This window comes from Diadema setosum, chromosome 4 (assembly GCF_964275005.1).
Source record: "Diadema setosum chromosome 4, eeDiaSeto1, whole genome shotgun sequence".
Taxonomy (NCBI): Eukaryota; Metazoa; Echinodermata; class Echinoidea; order Diadematoida; family Diadematidae; genus Diadema; species Diadema setosum.
Genome location: NC_092688.1, coordinates 27,725,771 through 27,745,042, shown reverse-complemented (window position 1 = coordinate 27,745,042; position 19,272 = coordinate 27,725,771). Strand labels below are relative to the sequence as shown.

The following is a 19,272-nucleotide window of genomic DNA, read 5'->3' as shown; positions in this document are numbered from 1 at the left end:
CTTGAAACTTGGTAGAAATATTCCTTGACATTTCAGGCATCCGATAAGTGTGAAAAAACGGGAAATTTCTATTGCATAAGAGCTGTGCGTGCGTATATGTGCGCGCGCGTACGCGTCCGTCCAATTTTTTCAATTTTTCAAAAAATGCTGCAAATGGTCTGAAACGTGTGCAAAAAAAATTTGAGCTCGATTGGAGCATACAAATATTTCAACGCGCGCGTACGCGCACGTTTTAAGAGAAAATATGAATTTTGATTATATGAGTAGAATGCGCTTGACTTGAACTATATGTGACGTAAATTTCATTGAAAAATTCCATTCCATTAATGAGATAGGAGTGAAAATGTGTTTTCATATAATGACGTCATAGTGACGTCACGGTCGACTGATCACTATGATTTTATAAAATTTGTCGTCTTTGGGACATGATACATATATGGTATGAGTTTGAAGTTGATACTCCGAGTACTTTCTGAGTACGTAGATACACAACTTTTGTCCAGAAATAAAGAAAGAAGAAGAAGAAGAACAAAGAATCCGTACAGATACAGAAGGTGATCCGAGAGGATACTCGGATCACCTAACTAGACTCGGAATTTGTCAAGACTGACAAATTAGGTGATCCGATTTTTTTTTTTTTTTAATCAATGATTCGAGTTTTCACCTAAGATTAGGGACATTGGTCGTGTGATGTTTGGATTCTCATTCTGAAAAGGGAGTCAGACCTGCCATCTTGGGTACCGAATTCCGTATACACTATCAAAGATGCAGAATGAAGTATATTTGACCTTTGACCCCACTTTGCACCCCCAAGATGGTATCTGAGCAAAAAGTGGTTATTTTGTGAAATGATTCTTGTAACATGGTCTTTGCGTGTGCAACATATGGGAAAGATAAGACATGTATTCACCAAGATACAGGATGAAACATTTATGACCTTTGACCCTAATTTACATAACCAAGATGGTGTCTGATCAAGTAGTTGTTATTTTATGAAATAATGTACGTAACAACTAAACATGTGCAAAATATGGGGTTGATAGGGGCTATTTTTCTTGAGTTATTGCAAAGAAAATTGGAAAAAAGAAAGAAATATGAAAATACATCGAAGATAATCTTTAATTTCAACCACTTTTTTGGACGTGATCCCGACATTATATAAAAAACAATGGGGACACGTACGATAGCGCAAAGTCTCAGCTACAACATATTAAAATCTGGGAGAAATTCACCGAAGGGTAAGTGAGCTAGTGCTCGATAAAGACAATCATGTCAATTTTCACATCTAGCAAAATTCCCTCCCATAGAGATAACACGTCATAACGAAGATAAAGAAAGAAGTACATAATATTATGACCTTTGACCCCGATCTGCACAGACAAGATGGCATCTGAGGAAAAAGTGGTTATTTTGTGAAATGATCCTTGTAACACGGTCTTTACGTGTGCAAAATATGGGGAAGATAGAACATGTATTCACCAAGATACAGGATGAAACATTTATGACCTTTGACCCTAATTTACATACCCAAGATGGCGTCTGATGAAGTAGTTGTTATTTTATGAAATAATGTACGTGACATGAACTAAACATGTGCAAAATATGGTGGTGATAGAGTATGTTTTTCTTGAGTTATTGCAAAGAAAGTTGGAAAAAGAAAGAAATATGAAAATATATCGAAGATAGGCTTTGATTTCAACCAAGTTTTTTGACGTGATCCCGATACTGTATGACAAAATGAAGGGCATATTACAATAGCCCAAAGTCTCAGCTACAACATATTAAAATCTTAGAGAAATTCACCGAAGCATAGGTGAGCTAGTGCTCGAAAAAGAAAGTCATGTCAATTTTCATTTCCAGAAAAACTGCACTCCCATTAAGATAACACGTAAACTGGTCAAATTTGACAAGATTATTTTCAATCCAATATTACGAGGTGATGCCGTCATCTAATCAAAATGTTGTTATTATATTAATGAAAGAGCATTTAGTAAGCTGCAACATACTGAAATCTGGGTGAAAATTGGCCAAGGATAAGTGAGATACGCTCGAGTAAACTTGTAATTTGATGACGTCATTTTGAAAATTTGCTCTTTTTATTTTATTAAGAAATTTGATATCTTTTAATCATTTTTCCAGCATCGCCAACCCATGAAATGACATGTACAACTCATCAGCTTTCAGAATATGTAAAGAAAATTGGGGGTCACCGTCCATCCTGACGAGTAAAATCGGATTTAAAATTGGCGGTTTTTTGGCATTGTTGCACTGTATATCGCCATTGACGCACGCGCGGAATTTCAACTTTGACGGGCCCGTATGACGTCATATTGAGTCGGATTGACTTGAAACTTGGTAGACATATTCCCTGACATTTCAGGCAGGCGATAAGTGTGAAAAAACGGGAAATTTCTATTGCATATGAGCTGTGCGTGCGTATATGGGCGCGCGCGTACGCGTCCGTAAATTTTTTTCAATTTTTCAAAAAATGCTCTAAATGGTCTGAAACGTGTGCAAAAAAAATTTGAGCTCGATCTGAGCATACAAATATTTCAACGCGCGCGTACGCGCGCGTTTTAAAATAAATATGAATTCTGAGAATATGAGTAGAATCCGCATGACTTAAAATATATGTGACGTAAATTTCATTGAAGAATTCCATTCTATTAATGAGATATGCATGAAAATGTGTTTTCATATAATGACGTCATAGTGACGTCACGGTCGACTGATCACTATGATTTTACTTGCGCTGTCGTCTTTGGGACACGATACATATATGGTATAAGTTTGAAATTGATAGGAAGAGGACTTTCTGAGCTAATCGATGCACAACTTTTGGGGAGAAAGAAGAAGAAAACTAGAGATTGTAATTTGTCATTACTGACAAATTAAGGTGATCCGATTTTTTTTTAATCAATGATTCGAGGTCTGGTCGCAATAGGCATGACCATGCAGGTTTCATCTGTGTTTAGAGACATTGGCCGTGTGATGTTTGGATTCTCATTTAGAAAAGGGAGTCATATCTGTCATCTTTGGTACCAAATTCTGTATACACTAGATAACGAAGATACAGCAACAAATACATAATTTAGGCATGACCATACAGGTTTCATCTGTGTTTAGGGACATTCACCGTGTGATATTTGGAATCTCATTTAGAAAAGCGAGTCAGACCTGCCATCTTTGGTACCAAATTCCGTATACACTGTAACGAAGATACAGAATGAAGTATATTTGACCATTGACCCCACTTTGCACAGCCAGGATGGCATCTAAGCAAAAAGTGGTTATTTCGTAAAATGATTCTTGTAACATGGTCTTTGCGTGTGCAAAATATGGAAGAGATAGGACATGTATTCACTAAGATACAGAATGAAACATTTATGACCTTTGACCCTAATTTACATACCCAAGATGGTGTCTGATCAAGAAGTTGTTATTTTATGAAATAATGTACGTGACATGAACTAAACAGTCATGTGCAAAATTTGAGGGTGATAGACGCTGTTTTTCTTGAGTTATTGCAAAGAAAGTTGCAGAAAGAAAAGAAACATCTCAATACATTGAAGATAAGCTTTAAATTCAACCACATTTTTTAACGTGATCCCGACATCGTATGAAAAAGACGAAGGGTAAAATACGATAGCCCAAAGTCTCAGCTACAACATATTAAGATCTGGGAGAAATTCACCGAAGCATAAGTGAGCTATTGCTCGAAAAAGATAGTCATGTCAAATTTCATTTGCAGAAAAACTGCACTCCCATAGAGATAACACGTCATAATGAAGATACAGAAAGAAGAATATATGACCTTTGACCGCACTTTGCACAGACATGATGGCATCTGAGCAAAAAGTGGTTATTTTGTGAAATGATTCTTGTAACATGGTCTTTGCGTGTGCAAAATATGGGAGAGATAGGACATGTATTCACCAAGATACAGGATGAAACATTTATGACCTTTGACCCTAATTTACATACCCAAGATGGTGTCCGATCAAGTAATTGTTATCTTATGAAATAATGTACGTGACATGAACAAAACATGTGCAAAATATGGGATTAATAGCCATTGTTGTTGTTCATCTATTGCACAGAAAGTAGTAGAAAGAAAGAAAAATAAAGAAAAAATTATGTTATTTTTATAGAAATTTGAAGGAGAAGCATGAAAAAAATCAGAAAAAGATAAAGTTAGGAAAGGAGATTAAGACTAACTAAAGAAAAAGAAGAAAAAATAGTGTTTAAAAAAATTTAAAAACAACTGGCAGGGGTGAGCATCGAACCAGGGACCTTAGGATTACGAGTCGGATGCGCTATGCAATGACCTATTTCATGCTCCATAGGCCCTGTGTATTAAGCAAAATGACGCTGCATCGAAGCCACATGCAATTTTCAACCAAGTTTTTCGACGTGATGCCGACGTCGTATGAAAAAATAAAGGGCACACTTACGATAGCCCAAAGTCTCAGCTACAACATATTAAAATCTGGCAAAAATTCACCGAAGCATAAGTGAGCTAGTGCTCGAAAAAGATAGTCATGTCAATTTTCACTGCCAGAAAAACTGCTCTCCCATAGAGATAACACGTAAACTGGTCAAATTTTACAAGGATACTTTCAATCCACTTTTACGAGGTGATGACGTTATCCAATCAAAATGTTGTTTTACATTAATGAAAGAACATTTCATAAGCTACAACATACTGAAATCTGGATGAAAATTGGCGATATTTAAGTGAGATACGCTCGAGTGAATTTGAAATTTGATGACGTCATTTTGAAAATTTACTTTGTTTACTTTATTAAGAAATTTGACATCTTTTAATCATTTTTTCAGTATCGCCAACCCATGAAATGAAATGTACAACTCATCAGCTTTTAGAATATATCAAGAAAATGGGGGGTCACCGTCCATCCTGACGAGTAAAATCCGATTTAGAATTGGCGGTTTTTTGGCATAGTTGCACTGTGTATCCCCATTGACGCACGCGCGGAATTTTGAATTTGACGGGCCCGTATGACGTCATATTGAGTCGGATCGACTTGAAACTTGATAGAAATATTCCTTGACATTTTGGACATCCGATCCGTGTGAAAAAACTGAAAATTTCTATTGCATATGAGCTGTGCGTTCGTATATGCGCGCGCGCGTACGCGTCCGTCCGATTTTTTCAATTTTTCAAAAAATGCTCCAAATGGTCTGAAACGTGTGCAAAAAAAATTTGAGCTCGATTTGAGCATACAAATATTTCAACGCGCGCGTACGCGCACGTATCAAGAGAAAATGTGAATTTTGAGAATATGAGTAAAATGCGCATAACTTGAAATACATGTGACGTAAATTTCATTGAAAAACTTCATTCCATTAATGAGATATGATTGAGAATGTGTTTTCATATAATGACGTCATAGTGACGTCACGGTCGACTGATCACTTTGATTTTAGTTCGATTGCCGTCTTTGGGACACGATACATACATGGTATAAGTTTGAACTTGATAGACATAGCACTTTCTGAGCTAACCTCTGCACAACTTTTGGGGAGAAATAAAGAAAGAAGAAGAAGAAGAAGAAAGAATCCGTACAGATACAATAGGTGATCCGAGAGGATACTCGGATCACCTAAAGAAGAAGAAGAAGAAAGAATCCGTACAAAAACAGAAGGTGATCCGAGAGGATACTCGGATCACCTAACTAGACTCGGAATTTGTCAACACTGACAAATTAGGTGATCCGATCTCTTTGAAAATCAATGATTTGAGTCCTGATCCAAATATTCGTGACCATAGAGGTTTCATCTGTGTTGACGGGACATTGGCCGTGTGATGTTTGGATTCTCATTTAGAAAAGGGAGTGAGACCTGCCATCTTTGGTACCGAATTCCGTATACACTAACGGAAATACAGAATGAAGTATATTTGACCTTTGACCTCACTTTGCACACCCAAGATGGCGTCTAAGCAAAAAGTGATTATTTTATGAAATGATTCTTGTAACATGGTCTTTGCGTGTGCAAAATATGGGAAAGATAGGACATGTATTCACCAAGACACAGGATGAAACATTTATGACCTTTGACCCTAATTTACATACCCAAGATGGTGTCTGATCAAGTAGTTGTTATTTTATGAAATAATGTACGTGACATGTACTAAACATGTGCAAAATATGGGACTGATAGCCATTGTTGTTGTTCATCTATTGCACAGAAAGTAGTAGAAAGAAAGAAAAATAAAGAAAAAATTATGTTATTTTATAGAAATTTGAAGGAGAAGCATAAAAAAATCAGAAAAAGATAAAGTAAGGAAAGGGAGATTAAGATTAACTAAAGAAAAAGAAGAAAAAAGGTGTTTAAAAAAATTAAAAAAAAATATTGGCAGGGGTGAGCCTCGAACCAGGGACCTTAGGGTTACGAGTCGGATGCGCTACGCAATGACCTATTTCATTCTCCATAGGCCCTGTGTATTAAGCAAAATGACGCTGCATCGAAGCCTCGTGCCATTTTCAACCAAGTTTTTTGACGTGATGCCGACGTCGTATGAAAAAATGGAGGGCACACTCCCGATAGCCCAAAGTCTCAGCTACAACATACTAAAATCTGGGAGAAATTCACCGAAGCATAAGTGAGCTACTGCTCGAAAAAGAGAGTCATGTCAATTTTCACTGCCAGAAAAAACTGCTCTCCCATAGAGATAACACGTAAACTGGTCAAATTTGACAATATTACATTCAATCCATTTTTACGAGGTGATGCCGCCATCCAATCAAAATGTTGTTATTATATTAATGAAAGATCATTTAATAAGCTAAAACATACTGAAATCTGGGTGTAAATTGGCAAAGGATAAGTGAGATACGCTCGAGTAAACTTGAAATTTGATGACGTCATTTTGAAAATTTACTTTTTTTACTTTATTAAGAAATTTGATATCTTTTAATCATTTTGCCAGCATCGCCAACCCATGAAATAACATGTCCAACTCATCAGCTTTCAGAATATGTACAGAAAATGGGGGGTTACCGTCCATCCTGACGAGTAAAATCGGATTTAAAATTGGCGTTTTTTTGGCATCGTTGCACTGTATATCGCCATTGACGCGCGCGCGGAATTTCAACTTTGACGGACCCGTATGACGTCATATTGAGTTGGATTGACTTGAAACTTGGTAGAAATATTCTTTGACATTTTAGGCATCCGATAAGTGTAAAAAGACGGGAAATTTCCATTCCAAATGAGCTGTGTGGGCGAATATGTGCGCGCGCGTACGCGTCCGTCCAATTTTTTCACTTTTTCAAAAAATGCTCCAAATGGTCTGAAACGTGTGCAAAAAAAATTTGAGCTCGATTTGAGCATACAAATATTTAAACGCGCGCGTACGCGCACGTTTTAAATGAAAATATGAATTTTGAGAATATGAGTAAAATGCGCATAACTTGAAATGTATGTGACGTAAATTTCATTGAAGATTTCTATTCCATTAATGAGATATGATTGAAAATGTGTTTTCATATAATGACGTCATAGTGACGTCACGGTCGACTGATCACTATGATTTTACTTGATCTGTCGTCTTTGGGACATCATACATATATGGTATAAGTTTGACATTGAAAGGTAATGCACTTTCTGAGCTAACCGCTGCACAAATTTTGCCCAGAAATAAAGAAGAATAAAAAAAATATGAAGAACAAAGAATCAGTACAGATACAGAAGGTGATCCGAGAGGATACTCGGATCACCTAACAAAGAATCCGTACAAATACAAAAGGTGATCCGAGAGGATACTCGGATCACCTAATTACACTGAACAAGGATGATGACATAGAAGACTCACATATTCCAGTAATGCAGCAATGTAATTCCATGCATGATAATGAGACTTGCTTTACAACTTCACCTACGTTTAGAATTAATGGATGCTTTCTTCTTTTGTTCTGTTTCCATGGGCAACCATTCCAGCATTCTTATGTTGGAGCTGCTATGTTATCATCCTTGCTAACTGTGATTTGTTATGAATTATTTAATTATAAAATCATTCCTATTCCTTTTGCAATCACTATAAATTCTGTAACTCTGCACCTAATACAACAATTTTAAATAATGATGTTCTAATGCAAAAGTCCGAAAATCATCCGGAGCTTTCCTTAGTATTGATTGCAGACATCATAAAATAAAATAAACATCGAGAATGGCCAAATCATGGGTAATAATCTGAAATGATGCTGTTGACTCAACAATAGTCCATAAACGAATGTAAATGTTAAAAAGCAAATAATCAAAGATCCAACAGATGAATAAGGTATGAGCTTGTATAAAATGTTATGTAGAAAACATTTTGTGCGTGTGTGAACCGGTATCCCAAGATTGCATATTTAACTTTGTTTTAATGTCTTTCACAAAACCATTACGCCATGCTGTTAAATGGATTATACTTTTTTAGCAAACGGTGAGACAGCAGTTCATACAACTATCAAAACCCTCACGAGCTCTGCGAGAGTTGCAGTCGACTGACTGACAACTCCCCATGTTCTGTTAGATGACAACTAATTCGCTGTGTTTATCTCAGAAGCTTTGAAATCAGTCACTTGCGGAGACTTAATTTTAATCATCATATGATAACGTGCCACCATGCGCAGCGCAAACGTGCATTATGAATCAAGCAAACCGCACGCATTGCTTGTGATCCGAATTTGTGTTCATTAATGTGTGAATTAACTAATGGGATCTCTGTCCTATGACAAACGGCCTATTTGTAACCAAGGTCAAATATAACGAGTACTTCAACGACGATATCAGTGAATTGTTTTATTTTGTTCACACGACTGTCCGAAAGTTGCTCGTGACTAAATGACGGTTGCGGATATCGTCTTCCCACATCACTGATAAGATTGACATCGGACGTATCGATCACCTGCCAAACACTTTCACAAACAGCAGCCGTGGATATTGTAAGGTGTAACCTATACAACCGGTAGACATCTTACGCCTGCGAATGATAATGGCTTGACTCGCTGGTCAAATTAAAGGAAGTTGTAGGCAACGAGGGAACGATAAAATGAAGAGATAATACTGATCACCTATCCAAGCCTGTGTTTACTCCTCTCCCTCGAGGATAGTTGACGAAGTCGTCTGGAGGGATTAGCTGGAATCGACTAAAAGTGTGGAGGAACTGATTAAGTCAAGGAGAGACAAATCAAGACAAAGGATTATGAGAACTTGTGGGATTTTATGTGAGAGTTATAAAGCTGCAAACAACAGCTGATGAGTCATCGGGTATATGTAAGGCTATTATGCCAGAACCTCGCGATCAACTGAGTGTTTACAATCATTACAAAGGAGTGGCCATCACGGTCGTTGGTCAGCTTTTCAAGTCTGACAGATATCAACTTTTGATCAACAAGTACAGTAATTCGTACTGCGGGTGCTTGAGCAGTCATCCATTTAGCCCTGTTATATGCCTATTGTGCGTCTTCATAGACTACCGGTGTACAAAATATGTGATTTTTTTTTTTTTTTTTGGTCTTTCTCTTTCTTATTGGGATGAGATTGAACAAAAGTAGTCTGCACTCTCACATCCATTTTGTAATATTTGATAGAAGTAAAGTGCACCAGAACAATTGGTCTGTGCTTCATGTGCGCTTACGTAATGATATACTGTACCTAAAGGATTTCCTTCACAACTAGAAATCATTACTGCCTTGAAATCCGGGTCCCATGCACTACTGAGTAATGCTCATTTCCATCTTGGGAGTTGAGGGGTTTATTGAAGTCGGATTTTCACGTATGCATATTGTAATCAGTTGAAAATCATCTTCCCTCTCAAAATGTACCATCCATTTGGGATGCGATAGGGATGAGTAATTGTAGAGATAATCAGTTATTCTATTCATTACCCGAGGTGATGTAATCGAGCCAAAATTATAATCAAAATTAGCTTTTTATTAAAATAAACAAAACAGTGCACAAGAGTCGTGATGACAGAGATTCCACAGCAAAAATACGAACCGCCAATTAACAAGCGCGTTCCGGGCTGATGAAACGGGAAAAGATACGATATATCCCCTATTCTGGATACCTTTCATCTGACTCACAAGGCTTATCGATATGTTTTACTCCAAGGTTCACAATTTTATGCTTAAAAAAAAAGAAAGAAAGAAAAGAAACTATTTCGTAAAGCGGATTGAATTGACGTGTTCTCGCGGTTTCTTGGGCGCTGATTCGTAAAAGTGGGCACATTGTTCTCTCATTTGTTTGCTTGTCGCGACTTATTGAACCTAGCTTTTTGTGTACCAAGTCAGAAGAAAGAAAGCAAGACGTGGCCAAGAAGATTATCTACATCTCGTAGGGCTTCTTCATTATCGCTTCACTTTCACTCAATTCACGCAGTTGTTCCTGTTCTATTCAACTGCTGATCTAGAATCCTCGACAAGGGTTAGTACGGAGAGAAATGCTCGCCAATGTAGGCCCACCATTATGAAGGAGACCCAGAAGAAATGCTCTTAGCCGACAATAGCGCGTATCGCGGGTTTTCGTCTGATCATTCAAAGTGCCACAAACAGGAGGTCAAACAAGACAGTCAGTTGATTATCAATGTATTGTAAAAATCCTTCCTTTGAGTTATATGCGAGTGAAATTCATCGATCATTTGTGACAAGGAAAACGAAGATATCGGTTTCATGAGCGACTAAGAATGCTCACATCATCAACGAAGACGGAATACCATAATATACTGAAATGGGTTCTGATTTCAACCATTTGCTAAGACCGATACACAATAAATAGGTCAGAACAGGAAAGTGTATCTCTCACACTTCCCTTGGTCAGAACATGGAGCTACTAAGTAGCTCCATGGTCAGAACACTCTACGGACCCGAAGTAAAAGTTGACAATGTATGAGCGAGAGCATCATAAACTAGTCGGTTATACAGACTCAGATAATCATGATACGACTACAATGTGTCTTTATATGCCATGTGAATTCACCGTACGAATATTCATGACTACCATGCCGAGTCTTGAAATTTTGACTTCTTTTTGTGTGTCAAGTTCTTCATCGTGGAAAAAAAAAAATCATAAGCAAAGAAGAAGTAAAATGATATGTCACTTTAAACTGGGAACAAATAGGTGTCACTGATATCTCCTGACATGCAGTCTCTGAGATATCCAATCTAGTACGAGACTTTTGGAATAAAGGAGAGGTGAAAATGCTCCTGTTAAGTTTCGATAACTTGCGACACTTGATCTTTACCTCTCACTGTGCATTCCCTTTGATAATCTTAGTCCGAGTTTTGTCAACGTTTTTGGCGTACGGCGGACTTCTGATGACAAATAAATGAGTTAATGGACACTCTCCGAACATGCGGGCAGGTGCACGGAAACAATTCACTGGAAGAATAACCACTGAATGACTGCTGTGTCTGAATTCTGTCCAAACTCATTTATTTCTGTCACACTTTGCCAACAGTGCTTGTAGTTACTTGCCAGGTTTTACCTCGACCAACAACGAGAAAGGAACATTCTCCCACGACCCAAAATCTAACTCTAACGATGCTTCTAGCCATGAGATAAAAACATTTATGTTTCCGTTATTTTTTTTTTCTTTTTTCTTTATTTTCTGTCGGGAGAGAGAGAAAAAAAAAATATTTCGACCAATGAGAGTTGCGCGTATGAAGTTGCAATTTGTCACATGGTTTCGTTTCATGAAAACATGTGAAACTTTGCCATTACATTTTCCATTTATTTGGTCATGTTTTAATAGAATTTGACCTGTTTTAATTGGTACAATCTATACTTTTCATCATAATCATCTGGATGTGAAGTTAACTTATACCCTGCCTGTTACAAGACGATCAGATTAATGATGATCAATGATAATGAACATACCGCATGTTATCAACTCCCAGACTTTCAAGACATAGTACCTCCGAACTGCTGGTAAAGTTGATGAAATTATCAACAATTCATTGCGCTATTGCAACTCAATAATGTATAAATTGATTAGGCACCCAGACAGTGGCCGAGATGCAATCTTGTCAAGGCAATTCAAAAATCGCTTAATCATTGAGCAGACGGTCACGCCGAGTTTCGTGCGTAATTACAAACATCCTTTTTTCCCCCCATCAGGCTTTCGTCTGCAAATCAGATGTACAATAATGATTCGCAATCATCATCAATTAATTAAGCTCCGTGTGGTTTGTACAGAGAGAAAACGCCTCTCATCCGCCTCGAGTCTAGGTGTGGTACCAAAATCTTACTGCATGGATTTTCAACACAGGCGGCTTTGTCAGCGCAGTGGGCCCAACCATGGGCATCATTACATAACAGACTGTGTCCGTTAGGTCCTATACTGATTCACTACGTATATGCAACGTTATTCTACTTTCGTCTTAGTTAACTAAGAGGATAGATAATATTATGTATCTAACACAATGTCGTCATGTCTCCTTTGTGTTTTGACCAGAATCGATACAAAATGTATTTATGTTCTTTTAAAATCATAAACACTCTATCTAAGTGCAGATACAAACAATAATGTATAAACATGTAGGTATATAAAGTACAAAGAACCGGATGTACGTATATGATAATCAAGCAAACAAACTCTGGCATTCAAATTCATGATTTTCTTTTTTTTTTCCGTCGAGATTTTTTTTCCGGTGATCAGGAGGTCGTAGGTTCGAATCCTGCTCGAGTATTGTACGCCCATGATTTTTTATCATGGCTACTACTAAAACACTGATCAATTCAGTGCTTATTTACGTCGATGTAGGGCAATTTGTCAATCAGTTGCAAAACTCTGGCATAGTTGACAGAAGGTACTGTACATAGTACTTATTACAGATGTCAGGGAAGCGCCGGACCATTAACCCTATATTTACTGCTGCTGTTGTTGTTGTTGTTGTTGTAGACTCTGCTTTTGTATTTTTCCCACGCAGGTTCAATTTGGCGGTTCATTTGATTTCAAATATATCACATTTATTATTTAGTGATGACTTGGATTTCTTTAACGACGCATAAAACCAATGCTCAGTTCCTCCTGTGTGTTTAAGGTCTTCGATTATATCTCTACCTCGGTTTGATGTAATCCTTTTTGCCTTTGGCATGAATATGAACAATGCGAGGACATAGTCTATTAATATCACATATATTTTAGAACATCACTTGACTACTGACGTGCCAATGTCACTTGACAGCACAAGAGACACCTGTGGTTCTTCTGACACACGGGGGATGGGATTTATGGCAGTATTTTCGTCCTCTCGCATTGTAAAAACAATATAAAAACAAGAAGAACGATGCCTGATTTATGAAAACACTCAAAACATTTCATCTGACGTCGAATGCTACATCATCCTCCAGATACGTTGTGTTTGTTGTGATTGCACTTCTCTGCTCTTCATTGTATATACAACTACAGATATATTCCCTTTATCATTCCAAAGATAACCCCAGTGACATGTTTTATTGCTCAAAAGTCTCCGCTGCAGTGCTGCATTCCTTCAAGTGAATTTTCCCTCCAAGTTCAAGTTCACTCTCATGAGAAAAATCAAAGGAACTGACTGGTATACGCTTGTCACGTAAAATCACGCGTGACATAGATACTTGTAAGACCAACAGCACTATAAAGTGCAGCTGAATATGGGTTATCCATTCGTCTTATCTATTGATAATTTTTTTCAAATTCTCCCCGTTTTTGTTAATTTCATTCTGTGTGAATTTTATTTATAAGATTTTCAAGCTTGTAATGTGAATATTTGAATTGATTTTACTGTATAAGATTTTCTTTATTCTTTGTAGGTTTTAAAGTCATTGAGTTTGAACTTGTGTATTTTTCATGAGGGAAATAAAAAAAAAAGGAAGTTTACAGCTCCACATGTCTTCACAGCGCACTGGTATTGCATGGTCACCAGGAGTTATGAAAATTAGATGGTGATGATGTCGTAACGTCACAAGTTTTCATTTGACTTGCCCCTAAATCTTCACCAAATATCGTATCTCAAAATGAGACCAAAATATCGATCGTTTGTTCGTCAAAATATTGTAACCCTGTAGTTATAAAAACACCTGAGCAATCTATGACTTATAAACGGCATGGGTTCTAGTTGTTTCATGACTTTAATTGTTTTCAGTTACTTTCTGTTATTATTGCTATTAGTATTTTGTTTAAAAAATACTTGGAGTCCATAGTGGATCAAGGGCATTATAAAAGTTTCACTCTATAATCAAATTTACGCAAAACGTGCCACCAATGACGCTAATTCATGAAAACATATTAACAATCATGAAATTTTAAACTTTTCATAAAACTGTTTTATTCTATATCTGCCTTTGTCGTAGCTAGCAAACAAATACAAACGCTTAGCAAATGACTGCAATTGCTGGGCTGGAGAAAGCAAGGTGTAGCATTCTGACAATTAGCGATTTTTCGTCACCTGCAGTCTCTATATTATTCAATAGAACAGTAATAAAAACTAATGTCAATGAAATTTGATTTACACAAATAAATCTAAAGCTTCACGAACAGTAACAATTAGAGGCAACAATGTCGAGACGAGCGAGCGCGAAGGAGACCGATTTTTTAAAACTCCCTTTCATTAAATCACTGAAAAATGAACAACCCATAAATGTAAAAATGCCTGACCAATATCTCTAATCTCTAATCTTTTATCTCTTATTTCTGATCTTTAAATCTCTACTCACTAAAAAGATGTTGAAAATGATCTACATTGTTTAACTGGTAAACGTAAGCTCACGTATCCTCTCACCCAGAGTTGGGGAGAGCTGACATCGCTTGCACCGTTGCAGTATAAAGGACTGGGTGGGCGCCATTATACGCCACGCTTTACTTTGAAACTGAGAGGCTGTGGCTGTGGTTTTGTCTATCATGATGAGAGATAACTGATATTACCCTAAAATTATTCAGTCTTCCCAGATGTTAGTCTTTCTCATTCTTCAATACAGTCGAGCGTGGATTATACGCTGTTTTTAGATACTGCACTGTAACAAAACCTGATTCTTCAGAGTACTGCAAGATTTACTCAAACAAACACAAAATATTCATGAAGACGTCAAGTCTTATGTTTTCACAGGATTCCCTATAATCTGTATAACATTAATATACGCTATTGCAGTTTATGTAAATACTATGATAGATATTTTCTCTGTGATTTGTCGTATATTTTTTCCCACAAGAGTTATTGGATGAATATAATGTTTGATCAACATTTATGCTCTGAATGAATAATGAATTTTTATCAATCATATTTGAATGTTATTTCGATGGAGTTTATTTGCTGTTTCATGGCACTTTGAGTAGACCATGCATGCATCAGCTCTAGATCCCCGTCACGGACCTTCGTGGCCGTCAGTTTTGGTGGTTTGCAGTCGAACCAGAAATTCATTAGCGGGATAATGAGGACCCCTTACACCGTCAAAGTAATTACCATCATCGGTAATACATCACTCAGTACCTACCACAGCCAGTTGTCCTCTTTGTTACCACTCCACACTTCCTGTATTTTCATCTGCACATGATGACAACTAAACACATCGGAGTAGCATGTGTAAATTGCGTGGCCTCTTTATCTTATTGCGACAAAAGATGAAAATTCCCTCGCACCGTTTTCTTTCTATCTCCATTCATCGCTTGGGCGTCCACCGTGCAAGTTGCAGTTGAGGGAAACCCCTGTGCATGTCATTTAGATCAATAAATTTCATACCTTGGGACGTCAGTACGATACTGAAAGTCACATGGCATTTGTTGTATGTTCGTGTCTTGTTATGGTGTGTTTGTTTATCACCAGGGTGTATGGTTCGTTACTGAGGGATACTCATAACCACATTCATGACACATATTTCTTGCATGTTGAGATCACGATGGTAGCTGGGTTTCCCCCGGTTTAGAGGCGACTCCTCTTACTCTACACTACCTACCTCATATTAATATCACTTACTATACGAAGAGTATAGGAATTTAAACAACTGCAGCAACACTGGAGCAATAACATATAATATGGCAGGATTTAAAATCAATCTGTTAACCATCATTGATGGCTAATCAGCATCGTTGTCTATTTGTAATGAGACATTCTTTAAACGTTGTAAGCACGGAAATGGGGGTAAGGTATCATGTGTATAGACCCGCAAACTTACCCGTGACAATAACCGTCTTGCCGTCCAGCCGCTTCGAACAGGTGCAGCGGTCCGCCACTTTTACGACGTAGTAGTAGATTGCGGCTACGAGTACGACGAGCATGAGACCGATCGTGGTCCATTCCAGATCTCCGCGCTGGCCGAAATCGGGTACTCTCTCCAAACTTAACGTGCTCAAACTGATCATGATGCTGGCTATTACCTGGGTCTACCAAAACTGACAGTTATTGACACCAACAACAGGTACAAGGGCTCCAACGACTGCAACTGTATCCACACAAAATTTATCCGTTTTGATCTGATGCTTCAATATTCTCTAAGTTTAGACCCAAAAGCGATATCACACAGACTGTACAAGTCCAGCAATAGTTTGCTTGAAACAAAATGTCACTTCAGAGTGGAAGTGATTATGCAAACTGTAAGGCCTAAGAGGGATCTCGAAACAAAGAACACAATTCTAAAGAGAGAGAGAGAAAAAAGGAAATGTTGGTAGAAAAAGATGACAATTCACAAGCCCCAAAAGTGGTAGTGTTAACAGGTTTACAGGTTGGGATTAGCAGACAGTGACAGATCTACGAAGCAGTCAAGCGGGCTCGACGATTCAAAAGGGACAGACGCTCTCCCTCTCCGGTTGGCCGCCGAATAATTACTAGTATACCGTCATCGAAGGGACGTCCTTAAATCGATCTGTTGCAATCAATCCTAATCTGATCTCTTGGACTGGAACTTATACCAAAGACAAACCTGAATCCATCCGGTCATTAATCCATCCATAAGATAAGTCGCTGGTTGGAACAGTCACTTCTGTAGCTTCCTGCCAGAGTGATCACAGGTTAATGCTAAATCAGAACACCGTGTTTGAGGAGTGGGCAGTGATAATAAAACTAATTTGTGCCGATCAAATCTGGCCACTACTTCGTTTCACTTGAATGTTATGGCAGCTCTGCCTGCGATATACTATTTCGATAGTACTCTTTAACTAACAATCGTGAGGAGAGCCAATCAGATGTTGTCCTTTGGTTCAGCAGGCGCACACACTTTAATGAGGTGTGGAGCAAGGTTAGAGAGTGAATTCGAACATCAGCGGAGACAAAAACAACAACAACAATGATGATGCCCACAACGTAGATGCGACTTGACGTGAAATTGCCCGCAAATTTCGCTGATCAAGAAAGAAATAAGAGGTGATACTGATATTGAGGAGATCAAGACAGGAAATTTAGATTGATTACTGAGGGAAGTTCTGCTATATAAAGCCGCGAGGTTTCGCAGTCCACAGTCGTAAGCATCGTAGGGGAACGAGAACAATACCAGCGGTGTTCAGCTAGTGCGCATGTGTGTGTGTGTTTGAGTGTGCGAGTTGTTGTTATGTGTGTGAAACGAGAGAGGAAAAGAAAGAGGGGAGATCGTGAGTTACGTGAGCCGTGGAGTTGTTAGTTTCGAGGGGCTACGGAAAACTCTCGCAGCTATCCCTCACTCCGATAAATTTTCCAGATTATTTCAGGTTTACTTCTGTTTTGCACTTATGACGCATATTCTAATCTTTTGATACAAGGTGTAGATGATCATCAAACCGTCTAGTCGGCATAAACTTTCTGCCCTCCATCCGCCTTTATTGATGGTAGCCCCTGTATGACGCAGACTACGGGATTCTCTGTAAAGTGTGGACAGTAGTGAGAAACTCCGCCCACTCAGTGGACAACGGATCGATGATGTCAGCGCAAGATACGTTTGACGGCCCTGATTGGTTCATAGTGGGAGACTTTTTAATCTGACGTCATCTATCGGTGTACTTCTGAGGGATGTTCTGTCACTCTCATTTGTGTATTCTCGTACCCAGGAGGTTTCTCTGAGCTTGCGATTTTGGTTGCTGTCCGAAGCAGTAAGCCGACGTTTTGTTCCAAATCAAGAATCGCACATTGGCGATAACAATGCACACTGTATGCCGTTGCTATAAACTCCTACTGGGTTTATTGGAAATTTCACATCAAGCAGTGAGCAACATTGATTGAGCTAACTATTTCATCACTTATATACGTTGTGGGACAATTCCCAAATGTCATTCAAAGGGAATACAAATGTATTGACTGTACTCTCTTTGTCAAGTTGCGTATAGGTTCCAGTGAAGAAAATGTTAAAAAGATCACATTGAATAAACAAACCAACCATTTTCTCCTTCCCGTTATTCAGAAAAATAAAATGAAATAAAACAAAACAACAACAATCGTTTGCAGGTCTGCAAAGATACCCAGCTTCCAGTCAATATGACAAATAGCTTGGATTACACAACTCATTTTCACTTAATGCATGTAGGCAAAAGAAGAAATAACAAGAGGAGTTAACTGTCATCCAATCACTGCATTGGCCAGCAGAGTTATGCTTTCTTTCAGTCCATCTAGCGGACCCTTGAAGGACTGTAAAATTAAATGATTTATGGCCGATCACTTTCATTTGGAGTAACCGGCCAGCATCTTGATGCATTGCTTAAAGGCGTAATTTACCATTTGCAGATGAAACAAAAATCCAGCATTAGTGATTCAAAATAGTTCTAAAATGTGAGTTAGGGATAAAAACAACCAATGCAAAAATTTGAACCAGTATAATCGATGTTAAGTATTGTTAAATATACAAAATGTGAACAATAGTTATGATAAAAAAAATATTCCAGACTAAACCGTCTACAGTTATGGTTTAATGAGAAAAATAGTGATATCTCCTTTTATTCTAGGCGTTATTGCAAAAATTTTACATGGTAGGATGTTTTGTGATACAACTGACCTACACATATGCATCAAAAGTGATATCTTGTACATTCTAAATCACTGCTCCCAAAGGTAAACAGGACTTTTAATGTTTATATTAAAATGTTGACCACTAAGCTACATATCAGATCAGATAACTTTTGAATACGAAGCTTGAAGAGTCCAGAACTTTTTTTTAATCAAAATAAAATGAAGCTTTCTTTTCTGTTTTGTCTTTATGAATTTATTCTATTTGTCAAAGCCAACATGAAAATGGATTAGATTTTCACTTTCAGTTCGTAAAGGGAAGTGTATCGCCAACGTTTCTATTTTCTTTTCTTTTTTTTAACTTAAAAGTAGATCAAGTCACACGTTG

At 37.8% G+C, this 19,272-nt stretch overlaps 1 protein-coding gene across 1 annotated transcript in view; it reads right to left on the bottom strand.

Annotated features, from left to right (window-relative positions):
* LOC140227078 (retinol dehydrogenase 12-like) overlaps positions 1-16,342 on the bottom strand; it is a 52,412-nt gene extending 36,070 nt beyond the window's left edge. Inside the window, exon 1 of the mRNA XM_072307507.1 lies at positions 16,156-16,342. Within this exon, the coding sequence (XP_072163608.1) occupies positions 16,156-16,342 (187 nt within the window). The remainder of the gene's footprint in view (positions 1-16,155) is intronic.
* Between the last annotated feature and the right edge of the window lie 2,930 nt (positions 16,343-19,272).